The 19,449-nt window shown below is 41.0% G+C and overlaps 2 protein-coding genes across 2 annotated transcripts in view; both read left to right on the top strand.

The window, feature by feature from the left end:
* Nucleotides 1–5,067, top strand: part of DAB2 (Dab, mitogen-responsive phosphoprotein, homolog 2 (Drosophila)) — a 67,498-nt gene extending 62,431 nt beyond the window's left edge. Inside the window, exons 12-14 of the mRNA XM_006889547.1 lie at nucleotides 829–1,461; nucleotides 4,359–4,471; nucleotides 5,002–5,067. Of these exons, the coding sequence (XP_006889609.1) occupies nucleotides 829–1,461; nucleotides 4,359–4,471; nucleotides 5,002–5,067 (812 nt within the window). The remainder of the gene's footprint in view (nucleotides 1–828; nucleotides 1,462–4,358; nucleotides 4,472–5,001) is intronic.
* A 9,904-nt stretch (nucleotides 5,068–14,971) lies between these two features.
* The window catches only part of C9 (complement component 9), a 93,851-nt gene continuing 89,373 nt past the window's right edge, over nucleotides 14,972–19,449 (top strand). Inside the window, exon 1 of the mRNA XM_006889580.1 lies at nucleotides 14,972–15,048. Within this exon, the coding sequence (XP_006889642.1) occupies nucleotides 14,972–15,048 (77 nt within the window). The remainder of the gene's footprint in view (nucleotides 15,049–19,449) is intronic.

Genomic DNA, 19,449 nt, shown 5'->3' with positions numbered 1-19,449 from the left:
CCAAGTATAAAAACCACCCTTAGGCAGGGAGGCAGTTTTTGAGAGGATTCTCTCTGCTCCCCAAGATCTGCAATAAAGTGCTATGGATACTTAAAAAAAAAAAAAGTGAGGAAGCTTGGTTTCTTTGCAATGCAAGCAGATTGAGGCCTAAGGCTCGCTCATGAATTTACCTGGCAGGCTCTGTTCTAGCCTGAGATGCACAAGTGTGTAATATGAAAAGAACGGCCCCACCCCCTCAATTGAAAGAACGTGGGCTTTGAAATGCAACCAGAATTTGAATGATAGCTCTCTTAATCTTTGCTGTTGGTGTTGGGTGCCATTGAATTGGCTCCAACTCAACAGAACAAACAACACGTCAGAATGAAATCTTCACAGTCACTGCTATGCTAGAGCACATTGTTGCCTCCACTGTGTCTGTCCACCTAGTAGTTATGCTTGGAACCAGCCTTCATTTCTATGGTAGCTTATCATATGGCTCCAAGCTTAATGCAGGCAGATGCCATGTAGATATGCTATAAATGCTTCCTGGAGAATTGTGCTTTCAGAAATTCATGAAGCCTTTTTAAGGAAAAGGAGTAAGGACACATGGCCCACGCTGTGTGGTGAAACTTGAAAGGAAAAAACTCGTGCTGTGCTTGTTCAACAGGGATTTTGAAGAATAAGAATGTTTGATTTGTGCTTTTATGTGCCTTTGCTCTCCACGGAATTCTGTGATCTTTTCTGTTCTATTAGGGTAATAGCTACAGGACTCATTAAAATTTCCAAAAAGCAAGCAAGAGTCTCTTTCATTTGTGTCTCCTGAGCAGCTCTTTTTCTCTCTTCCTTCAGGTGGTATACCAGTTACACCTCCTCAGGCAGGACCGTGGAACCCACCGTCTTTAGTCTTCAATCAATCCGCTTCAGTGGTCCCAGGAACCATGATGAGTGGTCAGCCTTCAGGATTTGGTCAGCCTCTGATTTATAGCGCCAGCCCACCTGTGCCAGGCTGGAACCAGCCTTCATCCTTTGCAGGCTCAACTCCACCTCCTGGCCCAACTGTGTGGAATCCTTCACCATCTGTGGCACCCAATACTTGGCCATCCACGACCTCTCTGGGGAATCCTTTCCAAAGCAATATATTCCCAGCTCCTGCTGGGCCATCCCAGCACCCTTCTATGCTCTCCTCTCTTCTGGTCACTCCTCCTCAGCCTCCTCCCAGAACTGCCACTCCAAAGGACATCTCCAATGATGCCTTCACTGCCTTGGACCCTCTTGCGGATAAAGAAGTCAAAGAGGTGAAAGAAATGTTCAAGGACTTGCAACTAAAGCATCCGCCTGCAGTGCCCGCGAGGAAGGGAGAGCAGGCTCCCTCTGGGGCTTCAAGTGCCTTCTCCAGTTATTTCAACAGTAAAGTTGGCATTCCTCAGGAGAATGCAGACCACGACGACTTCGATGCAAATCAACTGTTGAACAAGATCAATGGTAAGCTTCTCAGTTCTCTGCCCATCTACCCACAGGGACATGGTCCCTGAGAAGAGCTCTTTCATCCAACAGCAGTGCAGCTCTTACTTCTTCTAGTAACCTAACACTGTGGAAACGACCATCTTGACTATTTACCTTTTGGAGCTGGCAAGGAGCTTCCGTTTTTGGTGGCTAGTTATGATTAAGGGCAAGTCCAATGCTGCCCTCTAGTGACAGTTATTTTATTTAAAAAATCCTTTATTTGCTGCTGCTGAGAAGGTATGCAGAGCCAGCTCAGGTTTCCATCTATAAAATTCAGTTACACTGATTACATTCATCTAATTGGACATCGTTCTAACCTTTTCTGAGTTGTTCCTTTCTCAACAGAAACTCACTGCCTCCTAAGTTTCCTATTTTTGTCCTTGTCAGTTGATCTTCTCTAAACCAAAAACCAAACCCAATGCAGTCAAGGCAAACCCAACTCATAGTGATCCTAAAAGACAGAATAGAACGTCATCAAAATGTAGGGTTTCCAAGGCAATAACTCTTTAGAGACAAGGCTGCCACATCTTTCTCCCATGAAGCAACTCATAGGTTCAAACTGTCAACCTTTGAGTTGGAGGTCAACCACTCTAAATTGTGCCACTAGGGCTCCACTGATTCCCCTGTACATGGATCATAAAAGACTAGAATGCTCAAGGCAGACATTCTTTACTGATTAAGGTAACTTTTGTTGATTTTTAAATAAGGCTCAGAGGAAGGATAACCAGAGTGCTCCTTTGAAGCAAGGATGGTAAAATGCAGTCTCACATACTTTGGGCATGTTGTCGGAAAGGACCAGTCCTTGGTACAAGACATCATGCTGGGAAAGGTAGAGTTTGAGAGAAGGGGATGAAGACCCTCAAAAGGATGGATTGGCACAGTGACCAGCAATGTGCTCGAGCATGTCAGGGATTGTGAGATCACACAGGATGAGACAAGGTTGAGACCTTGTGTTCATGGTTCCTCTATGAGTCATAGTTGACTGCAGCTAACAATAACACTATTGTTGATTTTAATAAAACTTCAGGAGATATTTTTACTTAAAGATTGTTTTGTTGTTGTTAAGTGCTGTCCAGTTGAGCACAGTTCATAGCGACCCTATGAAAAAAAGACCTGAACCCTGTCATTTCTCTATGTTCATAGTTTCCAGAAGCAAGTTGTTTAGGAAGTGGATACGATTCCTGCTTCCAAGCTTGTCTCAATATGGGAATTCCACCAAACACTGTCCATGATGGGTAACCATGATGACATTTGACACACCATTGGCACGACATTCAGTATCACAGCAACTCCAGGTTACCTCAGCACAGCAAATTGACAGACTAGTGTTGTACCACTTAGAAGAATATTCGCCTCAAACACAATTAACATCAGACCCAAAGACCACAGGCCTAAGGGCCCAACTACCTTTTAAATACAAGGCCCACACACCAGGTCCTGGTTGACGCTAAACAAGAAGCTTCCAGCCTATAGCTTGTTGTTGGTTAAATCTGGCACATGATTGTGAACAAAAAACCCCCAAACCAACCAAACAGCCCACACCTGTCCCTCACCAAAACAAGAGAATCTATCTTCCAGAATCCAACTACTTCACACATGAGCCTTGGGAAAATATTTTCAGGAGTTTACCCAGTCTCCCTAGGTCTAAAAAAAATCTGGATTTCATGATCATTTGAAATCTGTTCTTATTTTCCAGCTTTCAATCCAGTTTCTTTAATAGTATCTTTGATAAAAATATGCAGTGTTAGTAGCTAGGCACCAGTCATTTCTTCTGCTCTCATAGCAAAGAAAGTAGTAATTCATAGAGGTAATTTGACTCATGTTCCATTTTCTCCTCCAGTTCCTGGCTCTCCTACTTCTTGTCACTCCATGTGAATAGATGCCAACAGATGTGACTTGGAGAGTCACTTGCAAGTTGCATCTAGTGGTGGTTCTTAAATGTGTTGCCAAAAGCTGCTTAAAGGCCAGTGGAGGGCTGTATAATAAAACCTTATACATGCCATAGCTTTAAGTGAGGGTATTTTTCATTTATCACACTTTTTTTTTATATAATGTTAATGAACATTTACAGAGTATCACACTTTTTAAAAGGGGTAAATATGCCTATAATACTCACTGGGGAGTCTTGGTATTTGGTGGTGCCTTTGGTTCTACTCATATAAGTTTCCCAGCAAAAGTTTGTGCTGTTTTGTCAAGTGCCATCAAGTTGAGTACGACTCATAGCAACCCTCTAAATAACAGTTCTGGACCCTGTCCTAGTCCTGTGCCGTCCTCGTCATCTCTGACTCCCTTGAGCCCATTGCTGAGTCACTGTGTCAATCTGTCTCGTTGAGGGCCTTCTTCCCTTTCACTCACCCTCCACCTTCCCAAGCATGATATCCCTTTCCAAGGAATACTCTGAACATATTGCAAGGCAGGACCAGTCCTTGGAGAGGGACATCATATTTGGGAGGGTGGACGGACAGCACAGGAGAGAAAGACTCTCGATGAGATGGATTGATTCAGTGACTGAGGTATTTGGGGTAGGTGTGTCAGAGACAGATTGGCACAGGATAGAGCAGGGTTTAGGGTTGTTGTACATTGGGTCACTATGAGTCGCAGGTGACTTGATGGCAACATAACAAAAACAACATCATGCCCAAAATATGTGAGATAAAAGTTTTGCCATCCTTGCCTCTAGGGAGCACTCTGTCTACATTTTTTTCCAAGTATGGACCTAATTTATTAATGTCCTTGAACTGTACATGTGAAGAATGTAGAAATGGCAAAGTTTTAATTGGCATTTCATATGAACCTAATTTCAAAGATGTGCCTGGTCAAGGTCTTGTTCCTGTACTTGGGGAGCACTTGTTTATTGACTGCTTTTCTTCCTCTAGAACCACCAAAGCCAGCTCTCAGACAAGGTTCCCTGCCTGCTACCAAATCTGCTGAGAATGCCTTTGAGAACCCTTTTACTAAAGACCCTTTTAATTCATCCTCACAAGTCTCTGTAAGTATTCACTTTTGGACGCTACAGTGTACCCACAACATAGAACTACGGTCTCCTGAATTCACTTTGCTCTATTATAATTTTTTGATGGGAAAACATATTTGACTAAATTTCTCAATGAAAACTGCCCAGTACAAACTTAAAGAAAAACAAAGATTCTTTCTCCCCCACCCCCACTTCAGGGATAATTCTTGAATTTGAGAAATACGTATCAGATAGAAAAAGTTACCAAATTCCTCGCTCATCCTGGTTCTTGAAAGTTTGGTTTAGTTTTAGAGAAAATTAAGGCAAAACATCATCTCAGAGGTTTCTACAACTCAAAAAAATACCTTTTTTACTTCAGGAAGGAAACATAATTCAGAGAACCCTTGGTTTACTAATGTAACTAATCAAACATAAGCTACTAAATCTTTGTAAACCCTTACAAAGTCAGATCATTGTTTTCATTATAATTGGGTTTCCCCCTCTTTTGACTATAATTATACTCTAATTATGACTGTAATTAACTGAGTTATTTTCTCCCTCTACAGTTGTCTACTCCTCAATCTACAGTTTCTGATGTATACAGAGCTTCTTTTGCAAATCCGTTTGCATAACTTCTGTAAGTAAATTCTCTTAAGCTGTGGTGTAGTTGGTGAGGGAGAGTGGCATTGGAAGCAAAAATTTAATTGCAGAATTGAAAAGAAATTAAAAACCTATAATTTAGGAGAAATAGGTATGGGAATCTATACTTAACTAATTCAGTAATTACTATAATTTTATGCACATCAGAAAACAGGAATATACTCCCAGGGATACAAATTTTCATAATATTCTGTATTTTTTATGTTTTAATTCTGTGGAGGTAAAACTCAGTATCTTTGTAGCTTTTTTACCTTCAGTAATATCAGCTTGATTGCAAAGCTGACCTGTGATAACTTGATTTTCTATCCACCACTACCACCAGTTGCTGTTATGTTTGGATCTGACAATTGGTGATCCCATGTCTGTCAGAGTAGACTTGTGATCCATAGGGTCTGCAATGGCAAATAGTTTGGTTTGTTTTAGCTTCAAGTCAAGGAGGAATTTGGGACACAGCTATATTGACTAGAGTTAAGGGATCTCACACTGCTGAATGAGTAAGGAGTTGGGCTGCCAACCCAGAAGGAAGAGGTTCTAATCCACCAGATACTCCTCAGGAGAAAGATGACAAGTCTCCTCCTGTGCTGTGTACAGCCTCCAAAACCCTGCTAGATGGTCATCTATGAGTCAGTTCCAACTCAACAGCAATAAGTGATTGAGTAAGACTATAATTCCTTGTAGGCTCTTCTTCTTTAAGTAAAAAGTGAGGGCTAGTTTAGCTTACCCTGCTAAGCTGGGTGGGAATTACTATCATGAAACAACAGTTGGTATTACTGAGCACTTAGATACTTATCTTACTTAATCCTCACATCAACCCTAGCCAATACTATTACTGTTATTTTTACAGTGATTCAGTTCACTCTTGTAAGTTCTAACCATGCATTTTCTCTCTTCTCCATACCTCTCTAGGGACTTGATATGCTGACTATCCAGAGGAACAAAAAGGTTGACCTTAATAATCGAGGGCAAAGCTAATAACCAGACATGTCCTGACCTCTCTGCCCTTGTTTCAGCTTTGGCGTATTATCTGTTGCCTTATTTCTTGCTGCTTCTACCACTTGTAAAATGTCTTTCATTTTGTCTAGATTAAAGCTAAGCTGAGTTAATGGCTTTAAATAAATTAAGATCCTAAATTCTCTAGCTTAAAGGTAAATGAAGTAGTTTTCCTACTTGGACTGTTGCCTGTTGTATCCCTAGGACCTTCTAAAGCACTCTATCAGTTACCGTGTGGTTGGGAGATGCAGCCAGCACATACTCCTCAGATTTTTAATAAATTTTCAAATTTTTACCATTAAAGTTGTTTGGAGTTCTTCTCTGCTAGGGTGCAAAGCCTAAAGATTGTCAAAGAGCAAAGCACCTTCTTAAAAGAAATCCTGCTCCAGATCATTACTTAATGAGCATTTTTAGAGCAAAAAGGACACGAGTCTAAGTTCTCTTTAGACATTTTGGAATAGATGCAAAGATCTTTGTAAGATATGGCTTCCCTGCTTGCTACACATACTTTTTCTCCTAAGAGCAAATTCATTTTCTTATCCCAGTCCTCTGTTGACTGTTAGAAATGAAGGCAAAACATTATGAATCTCTTTTCTCCTTCTCCCTCAGATTCTCTTCTATGTCTGTTTTGTTCTTAGGTTTACATAACATTACCTTCTTCTCACATACAACAGGATTGTATAGAGGCAAGTTCTCATAGTTCACAGACCTGCAACAGCTCTCCCTTCTCAGTAAGCGCTAATCTCGGTAACTAGAATTTCAAATGGACATAGCCTTTCTTCTTCCTATGGAATAGGTAGTTATCCTTCTGAGCTGAAGAAGAGCAGTTAGCAATGAAGAGAAACTGACATCAACTCAGCAATGAAGGACTGTATTTGCCAAACATATTCAGTGCTTACTTGGTAGATCTTTATCAAGCAAGTGTAAAACTTCCTTGAAACCTAGGATCTTATCATTAATAGGAACATCATGGGGGGAAAACTATAGAGCAGGTATTTAATATCATCACTGAATATCTGATGTCTGCAAAAATGTCCCCTTTAGAAAGCTTGGAAACTTTCCAGGGTAATTTTCAGTCGTCTTGTGAGAAGTTGTGAAGAGTATGCACTTGTCAAAATAAATTTTGCTTATTGGTTTTTTAATGTTAGGTGTATTTTGGGAAAGTTTTTGTTTGTTTTTTTTAATGTTGTCCCTTCAACCCTTAATGCTCAGGTCCTTGTGGATGTTAATCAGCCACGTATTACATTTAGATAGAAAAAGAGGATGACTCCTCAGGAATTAAACAAGACCGTAGCTTCATGAACCTCCATGAGTTAGCCTTCAGTAGGCCAAGCTGAAGCTCTGTGGGTATCTTAGTAATTAATGTATGCCATAGTTTCCTATCTGGCTACCTACACAGTCGTTATATAAACACAGACTTGAAATAGTATTTTAAATGTCCAGATAGCTAAATGTGCTAGATCAGAGGCAACTACAAAGCAATTGAGTTTCTGAAAGTAGATAAAATTTTGAAAGTAATTCTCAGCCACACAACTGTTTTGTACATACTTACTTTCTCTTGTGCACTTTTCTCTGTGTGCAAGTAAAGCTATAAATTTACTCATTTCAATAAGCAAAACTGGAATGGTGGAACCTCATGGGTTACTGTCCCTTTACTCTAATATTTCACCCTTATTTTAGGTTTATATTAAATACATAGTATAAAACACACTGCTTTGGGTTTGGTTGTATTTTTGCTTGTTTTGGGTTGTTTTCTTTTTCTATCAATCAAACCATTTTAGTTAGCCTTGCTTTTCACATCACTAATCAACAACCTAGTTACGCAGATGACACAACCTTGCTTGTTGAAACTGAAGAGGACCTGAAATGCTTGCTGTAGAAGGTCAAGGACTGTATTCTTCAATATGGATTAAAGCTTCACATCAAGAAAACAGATTCTCACCAACTGGGTCATTTGGCAGCCCCATGATAGATGGAGAAGAGATTGAGGTTGTTAACAGTTACAACTTGCTTGGCTCCACAATCAACATTCTTGTCACCAGCAGTCAGGGAATCAAAAGACAAATTGCACTGGAAAAATCTACTGTCAGGGACCTCTTCAGAGTACTGAGAAGCAACAATGTCAGTCTGGAGACTAAAGAGCATCTGATCCAAGCCATGGTCTTCTCAGTGACTTGGTATCTATTGCAGATCTGGACAATAACTAAGGATGACAGAAGAAGAATCGATGCTTTTGGATGCTTTTGAGTTGTGGAGCTGGAGGAGAGTCTTGAACATACCACGAACCACCAAGAAAACACATAGGTCTGTCTTCAAGAGGGTGAAACCAAGTTTCTCTTTTGATGCTAGGATTTTGATGCTCTGTCCTACATACTTTGGGTACATGGCCAGGAGAAACCAGACCTTGGAGAAGGACATCATGCTTAGAAGGGTGGAGGGACAGCGCAGGAGAGAAGACCCCCGTGAGATGGATTGATTCATTAACTGATGGAACGGTGCTAGATGTGTTAGAAGTCAGTGAAACGGGCTCAGGAAAGGGCAGGCTTCAGAGCTGTTGTACATAGGCTCACTGGGAGTCGCAGGCAACTCAATGACACATAACAACAACAATGCAAATGTAAATAGTAAAAATAGCAATTAATATGTTAATTTGTTATTGAATCTTTTGATTGAAATGAAAATATTTCATAAGCACACTTTTAAGATATGTTTGATATAGTATGTTAGTTATGAATGTTGTAATACATTCTGAGTTGTTGCAAAGCTGAAGAGAATAGAAATTCATAGAATAGAACGTTATATGATCACGTACACTTTTTCAACATCTTACTCTCCTCTCTCAGCCCCACAGATATTCCCTTTTAGGGAGTTGAATGGAGTCTAGTTAGTTAATAAGACTTCAATAGATATTCAGTATACAAAACATTCATTGTTGTTAGGTGCCCTCAAGTCAAGTGTGACTCACAGCAACCCAATGAGCAACAGATCTGACCCTGTCCTATCCTGTGACATTCTCATCACTTCTGATATATTTTCATCCTTTGTGGCAGTCACTGTGGCAGTCCATGTGGTTGAGGGTATTTCTCTCTTTCACTTACACTCCACGTTTCTAAGCATGATGTTCCTCCCCAAGGAACAGCCTCCCCTAGCAACATGCCCAAAGTGAGAGGAAGCTTTGTCATCTTTGTCTCCATTCTGGCTGCACTTTTTCAAGACATACCTGTTTGTTGGCACCTCATGGGATATTCCATATACTTCTCTAACATTACAGCTCAAAGGTATCAATTCTTCTCCTGTTATCCTTATTCATTTTCCAGCTTTCAGAGACATAGCAAGTGATTGAAACACAGCCTGTATCAGTCACACCTTAGTCTTCAAACTGTTACCACTGCTTTTCAGTAATTTGAAGAAGTCCCAGACTGTGTACTTTCCCAGTGCAGTATGTCTCCTGAACTGAATGAAAAAATTCATTAGTATAGACCATGATATAACACCTTCTACACTTCCCTTGTTCTTCATCAGTCACATTTGATCACCTACAGTAAAATAGCTTGCAGAATGCCCACTGTCACCACTTCCATTCAGTATTGTACTGGGAGTGCTTGCTAGGGCAATACGACAAGAAAAGGAAATAAAAGCATCCAGATCAGCAAAGAGATGTTTAAACTGTTGCTATACACAGATGATAGTGTACACAGAAAACCACAAGGACTCAACAACAACAAAACTGTTAGAGCTAGTAGACCAATTTATTAGAGAGGCAGGATATAAGATCAATATCCAAAAATCAGTGGGATTCCTATACAACAACAAAGAGAACTAAGAAAAGAAATCCAAGAAAGCAATACCATTTTCAATAGCCAACCACAAATTGAAATACTCAGGAGTGAACCTAACCATAGACACAAAAGATCTAAACAAAGAAAACTACAGAACATATCTGTAAGACACAATAAAAGACCTAAATAAACAGAAAAATGTTCTCTGTTCATGGATAAGAAGACTCAACATTGGGAAAAGCACAATCTTACCAAAAGCAATCTACGTGTTCGATATAATCCCGATGTAGATACTAAATTCACTTTTTAAGGAGATCGAAAGGGAAATTGTCAAGTTAATTTGGAGAGGAATGAGACCCAGAATAAGCAAAGCACTTCCCTGCTCGCAATACCTACTATACGGTGGTAGTACCATGGTACTGGTACAGTGACAGGCACATAGACCAATGAGCCAAATTGAAAACCCAGAAATAGACCCAGCTATCTATGGTCAACTGATAGTCGACAAGGAAATAAAACCTATCAAATGAAAGAAATTTTTTTTCCCCAAAGGGAAAAGCAAAATGAGGGGGGTGGGCAGGGAGGGAAATGGGCAACAATGAATGAATGAATGAATGGAAATCCAAGTTCTCTATACCGTTATTAAAATCTCAATTACAAAAAAAAAAAAAAAAAACCCAAAAAACAACAAACCCTTCTAAAAGCTTCTTCACTCAGGAAAACAAACAAAATCTTGTAGCTGATCTCATCTGACACAGACCCGTCAGAAGAGGTGATGGTAATAAAGATCCGTCATTTAGGGCGTTTCCTGGATGATCCCCAAAGCATGGTATAGAAAGACTTGCTTGGATATAAAAGTCTCAGTGTTAAGTCTTGCATATGAGGAAAATGTAAACCACGTTCTCAAAATATTTCGTTCTGTGGAGTACTTCACTACTTATGCAAAACAGCTTCTTTTAATTGATACCAACACTCCGTGGAGTACAATCTGTTACTCTTCTCTCTCATGTTTTAGGCTTTAAAATGACAGCAATCTGCTCCACTCTTGAGTGATTTTCACAGTGTTTTGTAAAACTATATATTGGAGAAGAGGTTGTTAGCCAATGCTTTCAAACTCCCCCATCACAGCATTGGCCAGGGTGTCTAGAGAAGGTCAAACAGACTGTCTCCTGTGCTGAAAGCAGTGAGAGGAAAGAACAAAGGATGCTGATAACTCACTCAGAAGACCCGGGGTAACCTGATGAGTGAGCACTCTGACCTGTATTCCCGGAATAAGCCCAAGACAAACCCATCCAGTGCTAGGTACTCCTTGAAAGTCCCTGGTAAATATTTAAGCCATTCCTGTTTGAAGAGGTTGCTAAATAATGAAATGTCTAATCCTTGCTGGGAAATGCTGTGGTTTTAACTAAAACCCATACTCTAAGTCAAACTACCAAACATGAACTTATTGAAAAAAAAAAAGCCACCCCAAAAAACAACAACAACAAAAAACCCCTGTGTTCCAGCAGCAAGTCTGTTAACATGTCCTCATTACAGCACTGCTGATGGCCACAGGCCAGCAATTTGTCATCGTACCTAGTGAGTGGCTGAGCCCCTCATTTGCCCTTGTGTCTCTGGAATCATGTACTTAATTATCAAACCTCTACTGCCCGGTAGGTGCAGCACGTGCTCCCATTCCTGAGGTGTGTCTGAGGTGGCTCCGACTAGGTGCCTACCAGTCACACTTACCCATCACAGACCTTTTTGTTTGTTGCCAGCTGCAAGGAGTATTGGGACAGAGGAACTAAAAAAGAAAGAAGGATCGATATATTCGTTCCCCAGCCCTCTCTGGCCTTAGAGAACGGCTTAGGGCTCTAATGGTGAAAATGGTAGGACTAGAGGCTAGAGGAACTATGTTCTTTGATGAAAGACACTGAAGACTTCCTAACACATATCAGGTGGGAATGCACGAGTTTCAAGCATTGGAAAGACTTGTAGCTGGTGAAGCGAGTTGGAACATTTTTCTGACATAAATCTAGCTTCATGACTGCTAGTGTTGGCTTAGCGTATCAACAACAGCCATGAGGATGGAGACAGATCCCTGCTTAGATTTCTACTCCAACACTTTGTCTTTTAATTGTTTTTCCTAATATTTATTGTCTTGCTGCTGTTAGGTATCATCGAATTGTCTCACGCTCTATATAACAGAACAAAGCCCTCACCACTCCGGCACCATCTTCACAATCTCTACTGGGCTGGAATCCACCGTTGCAGTCACTTTTGCCAATCCATCTGTTTGAAGATCTTCCTCTCTGACCCCTAGTCAGTCTTTCCCGGTATGATGTCCTTTTCCAGGAACTGGGCCCTCCTAACAACATGCAAAGTATGTGAGCTAGATCTTACCTAATAGTCAAAAGATGGCTACAAAGTTCTTGATTTGTCAGTTGTCATGTTGCTGTTGTTGTTATTGTGCGTCATCAAGTTGTCTGTGACTCTTGTTGTTGTTGTTAAATGCCATTGAGTCATAGGTGACTCATAGTGACCCTATGAACAAAAGACCTGAACAATTGTATAACTTTCATCGTTTTTCCAAGTTCATAGAGTTTCCAAAGGCAAGCTATTACGGAAATGGATGCCACTCCTGTTTCCAATCTTATTTTAATTGGGGAGCTCTACCAGACACTGTCCACCATGAGTAACCATTATCATATTTGACACATCAGTGTCCCAGTGTTCAGCATCACAGCAGCCACCTCTGTACAGCAAGTAGACAGACCAAAGTGTATGACCTAGAAGAAGGTTTGACCAAAAATAATTCAAAACAGGTCTGAGGGCTGCGGATTAAAGTCATCCACCTTTGGCTCGGTAACATCACTTTCTATACACGAGGCCAACTTATCTCTTTCTATGCTGTGACTCTGAGAGACCCTATATACAATAAATCTGAACCTTAGCCTATCCTGAGCCAGTCTCTGACTCTGACACACCAACCCACATTACCCTAGTTACTGTGTCAATCCATCTCATTCCTCTCCTTTGTCCCTCACCCCTTCCAAGCATCATGGCCTTCTTCAGGGACTTGTTCCTCCTGGCTGTGTGCCCAAAGTATGTGAGACAGAGTTTCAAAATCTTTGTCTCCAAGGAACATCTGGTTTCACCTACTCCAAGAACGACTTGTTTGTTCTCTTGGAAGTTCATGGTATGTACAATTCTCCAGCACCACAATTCAAAGGCGTCGATTCTTTTTATACCATCCTTAGTCCAGCTCTCTGTTGCATAGCAACCGAAACACATTTTAGGCTCTAGAGTGGCATCGTTACTCTTCAGCACTTTGAAGATTTGCAGATTTTCTTAATGCATTTTGTCTTTTAATTTCCTGACTGCTTGTGCCAAGAGTATGCCAGTTGTCATAGACTGAATTTTGTCCTCCCAAAATACTTGCATGTAGTGATGTGATAATATAGAAACAGTGTAATAATTCCTTGTGATTTGATAAAATATTGTAAGTGGATTAAGGGTGGACTGCAACATGGCCTAGTGGTAAGAATCTGTGCTGCAATCCTGAAGGCACATGTTTCAAATCCACCAGTTGCTCCATGGGAGTGGTTGTTGTTAAGTGTCATCGAGTCATAGATGACTCATAGCAACCCTATGAATTAAAGTCCTCAACCCTTGTGTGGCTTTCATCCTTTCTCCAGGTTCATAGGGTTTCAGGAGGCAAGGTATTTATGGAAGTGGATGCCACTCCTGCTTCCAAGCTTGTTTTAACTGGAGAGCTCCACAAAACACTGTCCACCATGGGTAACCATTATTGCATTTAGCACATCACTGTCCCAGTGTTCAGCAACTTCTGGGAACAACAGATCTGAACCCTGTCTTGTCCTGCACCATCTTCACACTTCCTGACGTATTTGAGCCCTTTGCGGCAGTCCCTATATCGATCCATCTGGTCGAGGGTCTTCCTATCCTTCGCTGCATCTTGCTACTCTCCAAGGAATAGTCCCTCCTAGCAACATGCCCAAAGTATGTGAGCCAGTCTCATCATCTTTGCCCCCAAAGAGGACGCTAGCTGCACCCTCTCCAAGATAATTGTTTGTCCTTTTGACCATCCATAGAATGTTCAGTACTCTTCTCCAACACCAAAATTCAAAGGCATCAATTCTTTATCTGTCATTCTTATTCATTGTCCAGCTCTCAGATGCATAGCAAGTGATCTGAAAGACAATGGTTTGAATCAGATGCACTTTATTCCTCAAACTGACATCATTACTCCTCAAGAATTCTGGAAGGTCCCTAACTGCAGACTCTTCTAATGCAATCTCCTAATATGCTGAAGTTGTTGACAACTTCATTTCCTCATCTATCATCATGATGTTGCGTGTCAATCCAGTGTTAATAATCTTTGTTTTCTTGACATTGAGATGCAAATGGTACTTAAGGCTGTATTCCTTGATCTTCTATAACAAGTGATTCAAGTTCTCCTCAATTTCAGCAAGCAAGTTTGTGTCATCTGCATCATGCTGGTTAATGATGAGTCTCTTTCTGATCCCGGTGCCACATTCCTCTTCAGAGAGTGTAGCTTCTCAAATAATTTGCTCACCATACAGATTAGATAGGTGTGGAGAGAGAATACAATTCCGATGTAGAGAATACAATCCTAAGGTTGTTGTTAGGTGCCATCAAGTTGATTATAACTCACGGCACCCATCTGAGCAATAGTTCTGAACTTTGCTCTATCTATCCTGCACTATTTTTACAATCTCTGATATTTTCAAACCCTTTGTTAAAGTCATTATGGCAATCCGCCTTGCTGTGAGTCTTCCTCTTTTACTGACCATCCACCTTGCCCAGCGTGGTGTCTTTTTCAGTTTTACTCGTGATAAATCGATATGATTTGTCAATATGAAATTACAGAAAACCAAGAATTTTTAAATGACTCTTCTTTGATTGGACTTCATTGCCCCTTAACTAGCAAAACTTTGACCTGCAGATCTGAAATAAGCTTCTCCTCCCCCCCAGGCAAGTCTTTCGTTCTTTTGCAAATAAATAGGGTCACTGGAGTCAGAGAAAATTCAATATTGTCACCACTGGCCTGGTCATTCCACTCTCATCTGCTGTGGAAGCCAACATGTGGCCTGGCTGGTGGTCTGCCTTTGTGATATGCATTTTACAAATAAAGCTCCTGGCAGCAGGGCCCACTCCAAGGTGAGTCGATGGTTTTTCTGTTTGTCTCTGAAATTACACCTGAGATATGGTATTTCAAAGTCTAGTTCTTAGCCACAGGAAGATAGATATGGAGTCTCCAAATTTGAGCCCAAAGGCATAAAAGGAATCACTTGATGGGAAAAAAAAATCTTCTAAGAGCTCATAGCAAGTATAGCAAGACACACCCCTAATCCAAAGCCCTCCAGCAGTTCAAATCCACTGGAGAAAGGTGAGCAGTTTCCTACTATTGCATGTACACCTCAGAAGCCAAATGGACGGTTGCTATGAATTAGAACCAGCACAACGGTGAGCAAGTGGATATGATTCTAGAATGTCTTTTAAACAAGAATTCATGCTGAAGTTGAGTGGTTAGTTGAGGGTTGCTTGGGTTGGGGTTTAGTGGGGTTTTTTTGTTTTGTTTTTTTTTTACTTTTGAAATAAAACAGCAAAACTGGATTTTGCCAATGCATAATAAATTGGAGTCTGAGAAGTTGAGAATTAAGGGCATTGCTATCTCCCTATTTGTTTCGAACTCTTAACTCTCGGACACACAGCCTTTTATCTCTACATTAGGAAGTCACTGAGCATTGTGCTGCTACTTTCCAAATTGTGTCCAGAAGCAGTTTGTCCTGAGGTCTCTTTTGGAGTATTGGGGTACTGGGGTCTTATTTCCTCCACTCAAGGAGAATTAGGTGGCTTTGATCACTTAATGGTAAGTGGTTACACTGCTTTCCCAAAGGTATAAAGTTCGAATCCACCAGCTGTTCCTTGGAAGAAAGATAAGCAGTCTCCTCCTGTGTGATTTACAGCCTCTGAAAACCCACTGGAGGCTCAGCTATGGTTTAGATCTGTTGAGCTGAGTAGTCAGTAAGGAGTTGAGCTGGAAGTTTGAATGCACCAATGGCTCCATGGGAGAAAGGTGAGAAACCTTCTTCTGAGAAATTTACAGCCTTGGAAAACACCTGGAGGATAGCGACAAGTCAATTCTGACTCGGTGACAATGAGTTTCAAGGAGCATTTCTTCTGCTGATGGCAAATCTGTTGGCTGTGCTTCTATGAAGGTACTTGCTTCCTCTCTTTCTCTTCCAGCCTAATCAGAAATGCAAACCCATGCCAATGCCATCCAGGAAATCAGCTGGCTGGGTGATATTATCAGCCGCTGGGTGATATTAAGTGAGCCTCTGCACTTGAGCTCAGGATGGCTAGTGGTTAGAGGTGCATGAAGGAGCCGTGATGACAGTTAGGCCCCCAGCTGCTGACTGAAACCTCTAGTTCAAACCTACCAGCTACTCTCTGGAAGAAAGATGTGACAATCTGCTCCTAGAAAGATCTCAGCCGAGGAAGCATGATGGAGCAATTCTACTCTGTCCTCTTGGGTTGTTAGGAGATGCATTCAACCCCAGGGCACATAACAATAAACATAGGGTTTTGTGAGATGCCTCAGGCAGTGCAAACAAACTCCGGAATAGGAGCTGAAAAATTAGCTTCAAAGCCAACCAGAGGCAGCTGGGGAGGAAAACCTGGTAACCTGATTCTGAGTGGTCACAACTTTATGGAGTGCAGCCCTCAGCTACTGGGGATAGCTATCAGTCAGACAGCAACTGACTTCTGGTGTTGGGAGATTATGCCACAAGGCTTTCTTCACCCAGAAGTCACAGGAGAAATAATTAGCCTTCATCCAATCACTTCATGGCCCTATATTTTCTACGAAGCATTGTCCCTTTTGGATAATACTTTCATTTACTGGACATTATGGTACAAAGAGGATTTGAAAAGGCAATTACTGAAAATCACTTTGCCTTCTTGGACTTAGTCTGACCTGTTCTTAAATTAAAAAAGAAAAAAAGTCATTTAAACAGCTCACATTCCTGGATTATGGTTCCCACTGATCAAAAATGAGAGGTTATGGTGATGGCTTTGAGTACTTTGAAGTTGGAACCCCATGGGTCCTGGCCCCTCTAGCTGTCCCGGGAAGGATCAGAAAGCTCTCTTGGCCCTAACTGCAGCTCCAAGCAGCTGCGGGACTAAGTTTGGTTTGGCCTTGGTGCTCACACCAACATGACCTGGTGAATAGCTCAGGGCCAAGCTCTGCCCTTTGATATAGGACAGAAGGCAAAACAGCACGTTCTGTTCAATCATGAAATGAGACTAGCTAAAGAACTGAAATGTACAAATTATTTTACTAATACAAATTTGGTCAGACTGGACCTCTGCTCTAGAGTTGGCTTTTCTGAACTCAGGAGGACTCGTCACTCACAGCTGTGTGAGTTTGGGCAAGTTATCTCACTTGTCCGTTTCTTCACCTGTAAAATGCTGTTAATGTTACAAAAAAAGCCAAAACTGCTTCCAATGAACCAGAATGGTTCATGTCTACTCCACATCTTACAGAGAATTGGTCTCGACAGCTTTGTAGTCTTTATGCTTTGGTGGCCTAGTGGTAAGAAGCTGCACTACAATCCCAAAGGCACATGGTTCAAATCTACCAGTCCTTCTGGAAGTGGAAGAAGGATGAACAATCTCTTCCTGTGTGATTTTTGCTGCCTCTTAAAACTGCTGAAGGGTCATATATGGGTCAGTTACATCTCTATGATACACAACAACATTACTATTATTATTATTATTATTAGTTGGCTTACAATTTCATAGATATTGTTTCACACTATTCTTCATTCACATTGTGTTTCATACAATCATTCTCATGCATTGCTTTATAAAATTAATCACCATTGGACCTTACCCATCATTACCCTGTCATTTCACCCAGAACCTTCCCATTTCTTTCACCACCTCCCTCCACCCACCAAACTGTGAAACGCTGGGGTTTCACCACTACCATCCTCACCCATCCTCTCCCATACCTTCCCTCTTTAGGTTCCCATATATGTTTTAGTAGTTATCCTTCTATTTCAATAGTCATATGCAGTATTTGTGCTCATGAGACTGAGTTAGTTCACTCAACGTAATGCTCTCCAGTCTCTCCCAAGTGAAGACATGCTCAAAATCACTGGCAATAAGAGACATGCAAATCAAAATCACATTGAGATATCATCTCATCCCAGTATCAGTGGCAAAGTTTAACAGGACAGCAAGTAATAAATGTTAGAGAAGATGTGGAGAGGTTGAAACTCTCATATACTGTTGGCTGGATTGTAAAATGGTACAACCACTCTGGAAGGCAGTTTGGCATTTCCTCAAAATTTTGAACATAGAAACTTTATATCAACCCACTATTATATTATTGGGAATATACTCCAAGGAAATTCTAACTGAGGCACAAACGGAGATTTGTATACCAATATTCATAACAGCATTATTCAAGAACATGGAAACAATCCCAATGTCCAGCCACAACAAAATGGATTGAGAAATTGTAATATATTCACACAATGGAATACTATGCAGCACTCAGGAGGAACAACAATCTTTAAAGAAGCACATCCCCAGTTCTTGTTCCCATTGGTCCACCGGGTGAGTGCCAGTTTCCATCCTTTAGGTTAGCAAACCTCTTATACCACTGAGGTGACGATGACTGATCAAACTCACTGCCATTGAGTTGATTCTAACTTATAATGATCCTTGAGGTTGTAAATCCTAGCAGAAGATGACTGTTCATCTTTGTCCTGTGAAGTCGCTGGTGTTCCAAGGCCTTTTGGTTAGCAGCACAACATGCCATCAAAGCTCCTATGAGGTGATGATAATAGCTACATAGTAAGATTTCTGGGAGCATTAAATGGTTATATATGCAATGCGTCTAGAAAATTCATGTCTGACATGACAAAATTCAATACATGTCAGATATTTTCAATAAAAATCATAATATTTCTCTTACTTTTCCCTCTGCTATGCTTTCGTATTTAAGAGAGGAAGGGAGTGACTTATAGCTAGCCTTCAGGAGATATCTGTGACTGCAGACATATTGCTACTGATGAACTGCTGAGTTCATCATATGCTTCTAAAGGTGAGTATACCCCTGAGAATAGACTCTGAAGGGAACAACACCTTTCATGTTTTCCAGGAGAGAATTGAAACAGTAAAAACCTCCATGAGAATCTATGTAACCCTAAGCAAGTTCCTTAATTTATCTATACTAAACTTCCTCATTGATAAAAATGAGAACAATGATAACAGATTGTTGTCAAAAGTACCTGAGCTAATGAATACAAGTTACTTTGTACAGTGTCAGGTAAGGATAAGTGCTCTGTGAGTTTACTTATCCTTAGATTTGTCTGACATACTTTGGGCATGTTGCAAGGAGGGACTGGTCCTTGGAGAGGGACATCATGTTTGGGAGAGTGGAGGGATGGTGCAGGAGAGGAAGACCCTCGATGAGATGGATCGATTCTGTGAGTGGAGTTGTGGGAATGAATGTGTCTGAGACAGCGAGGTTGGCACAGGATAGAA

This window comes from Elephantulus edwardii, unplaced genomic scaffold (assembly GCF_000299155.1).
Source record: "Elephantulus edwardii isolate Elephantulus edwardi_28Jun2011 unplaced genomic scaffold, EleEdw1.0 scaffold00079, whole genome shotgun sequence".
Taxonomy (NCBI): Eukaryota; Metazoa; Chordata; class Mammalia; order Macroscelidea; family Macroscelididae; genus Elephantulus; species Elephantulus edwardii.
This window is presented reverse-complemented; position numbering and strand designations above follow the sequence as displayed.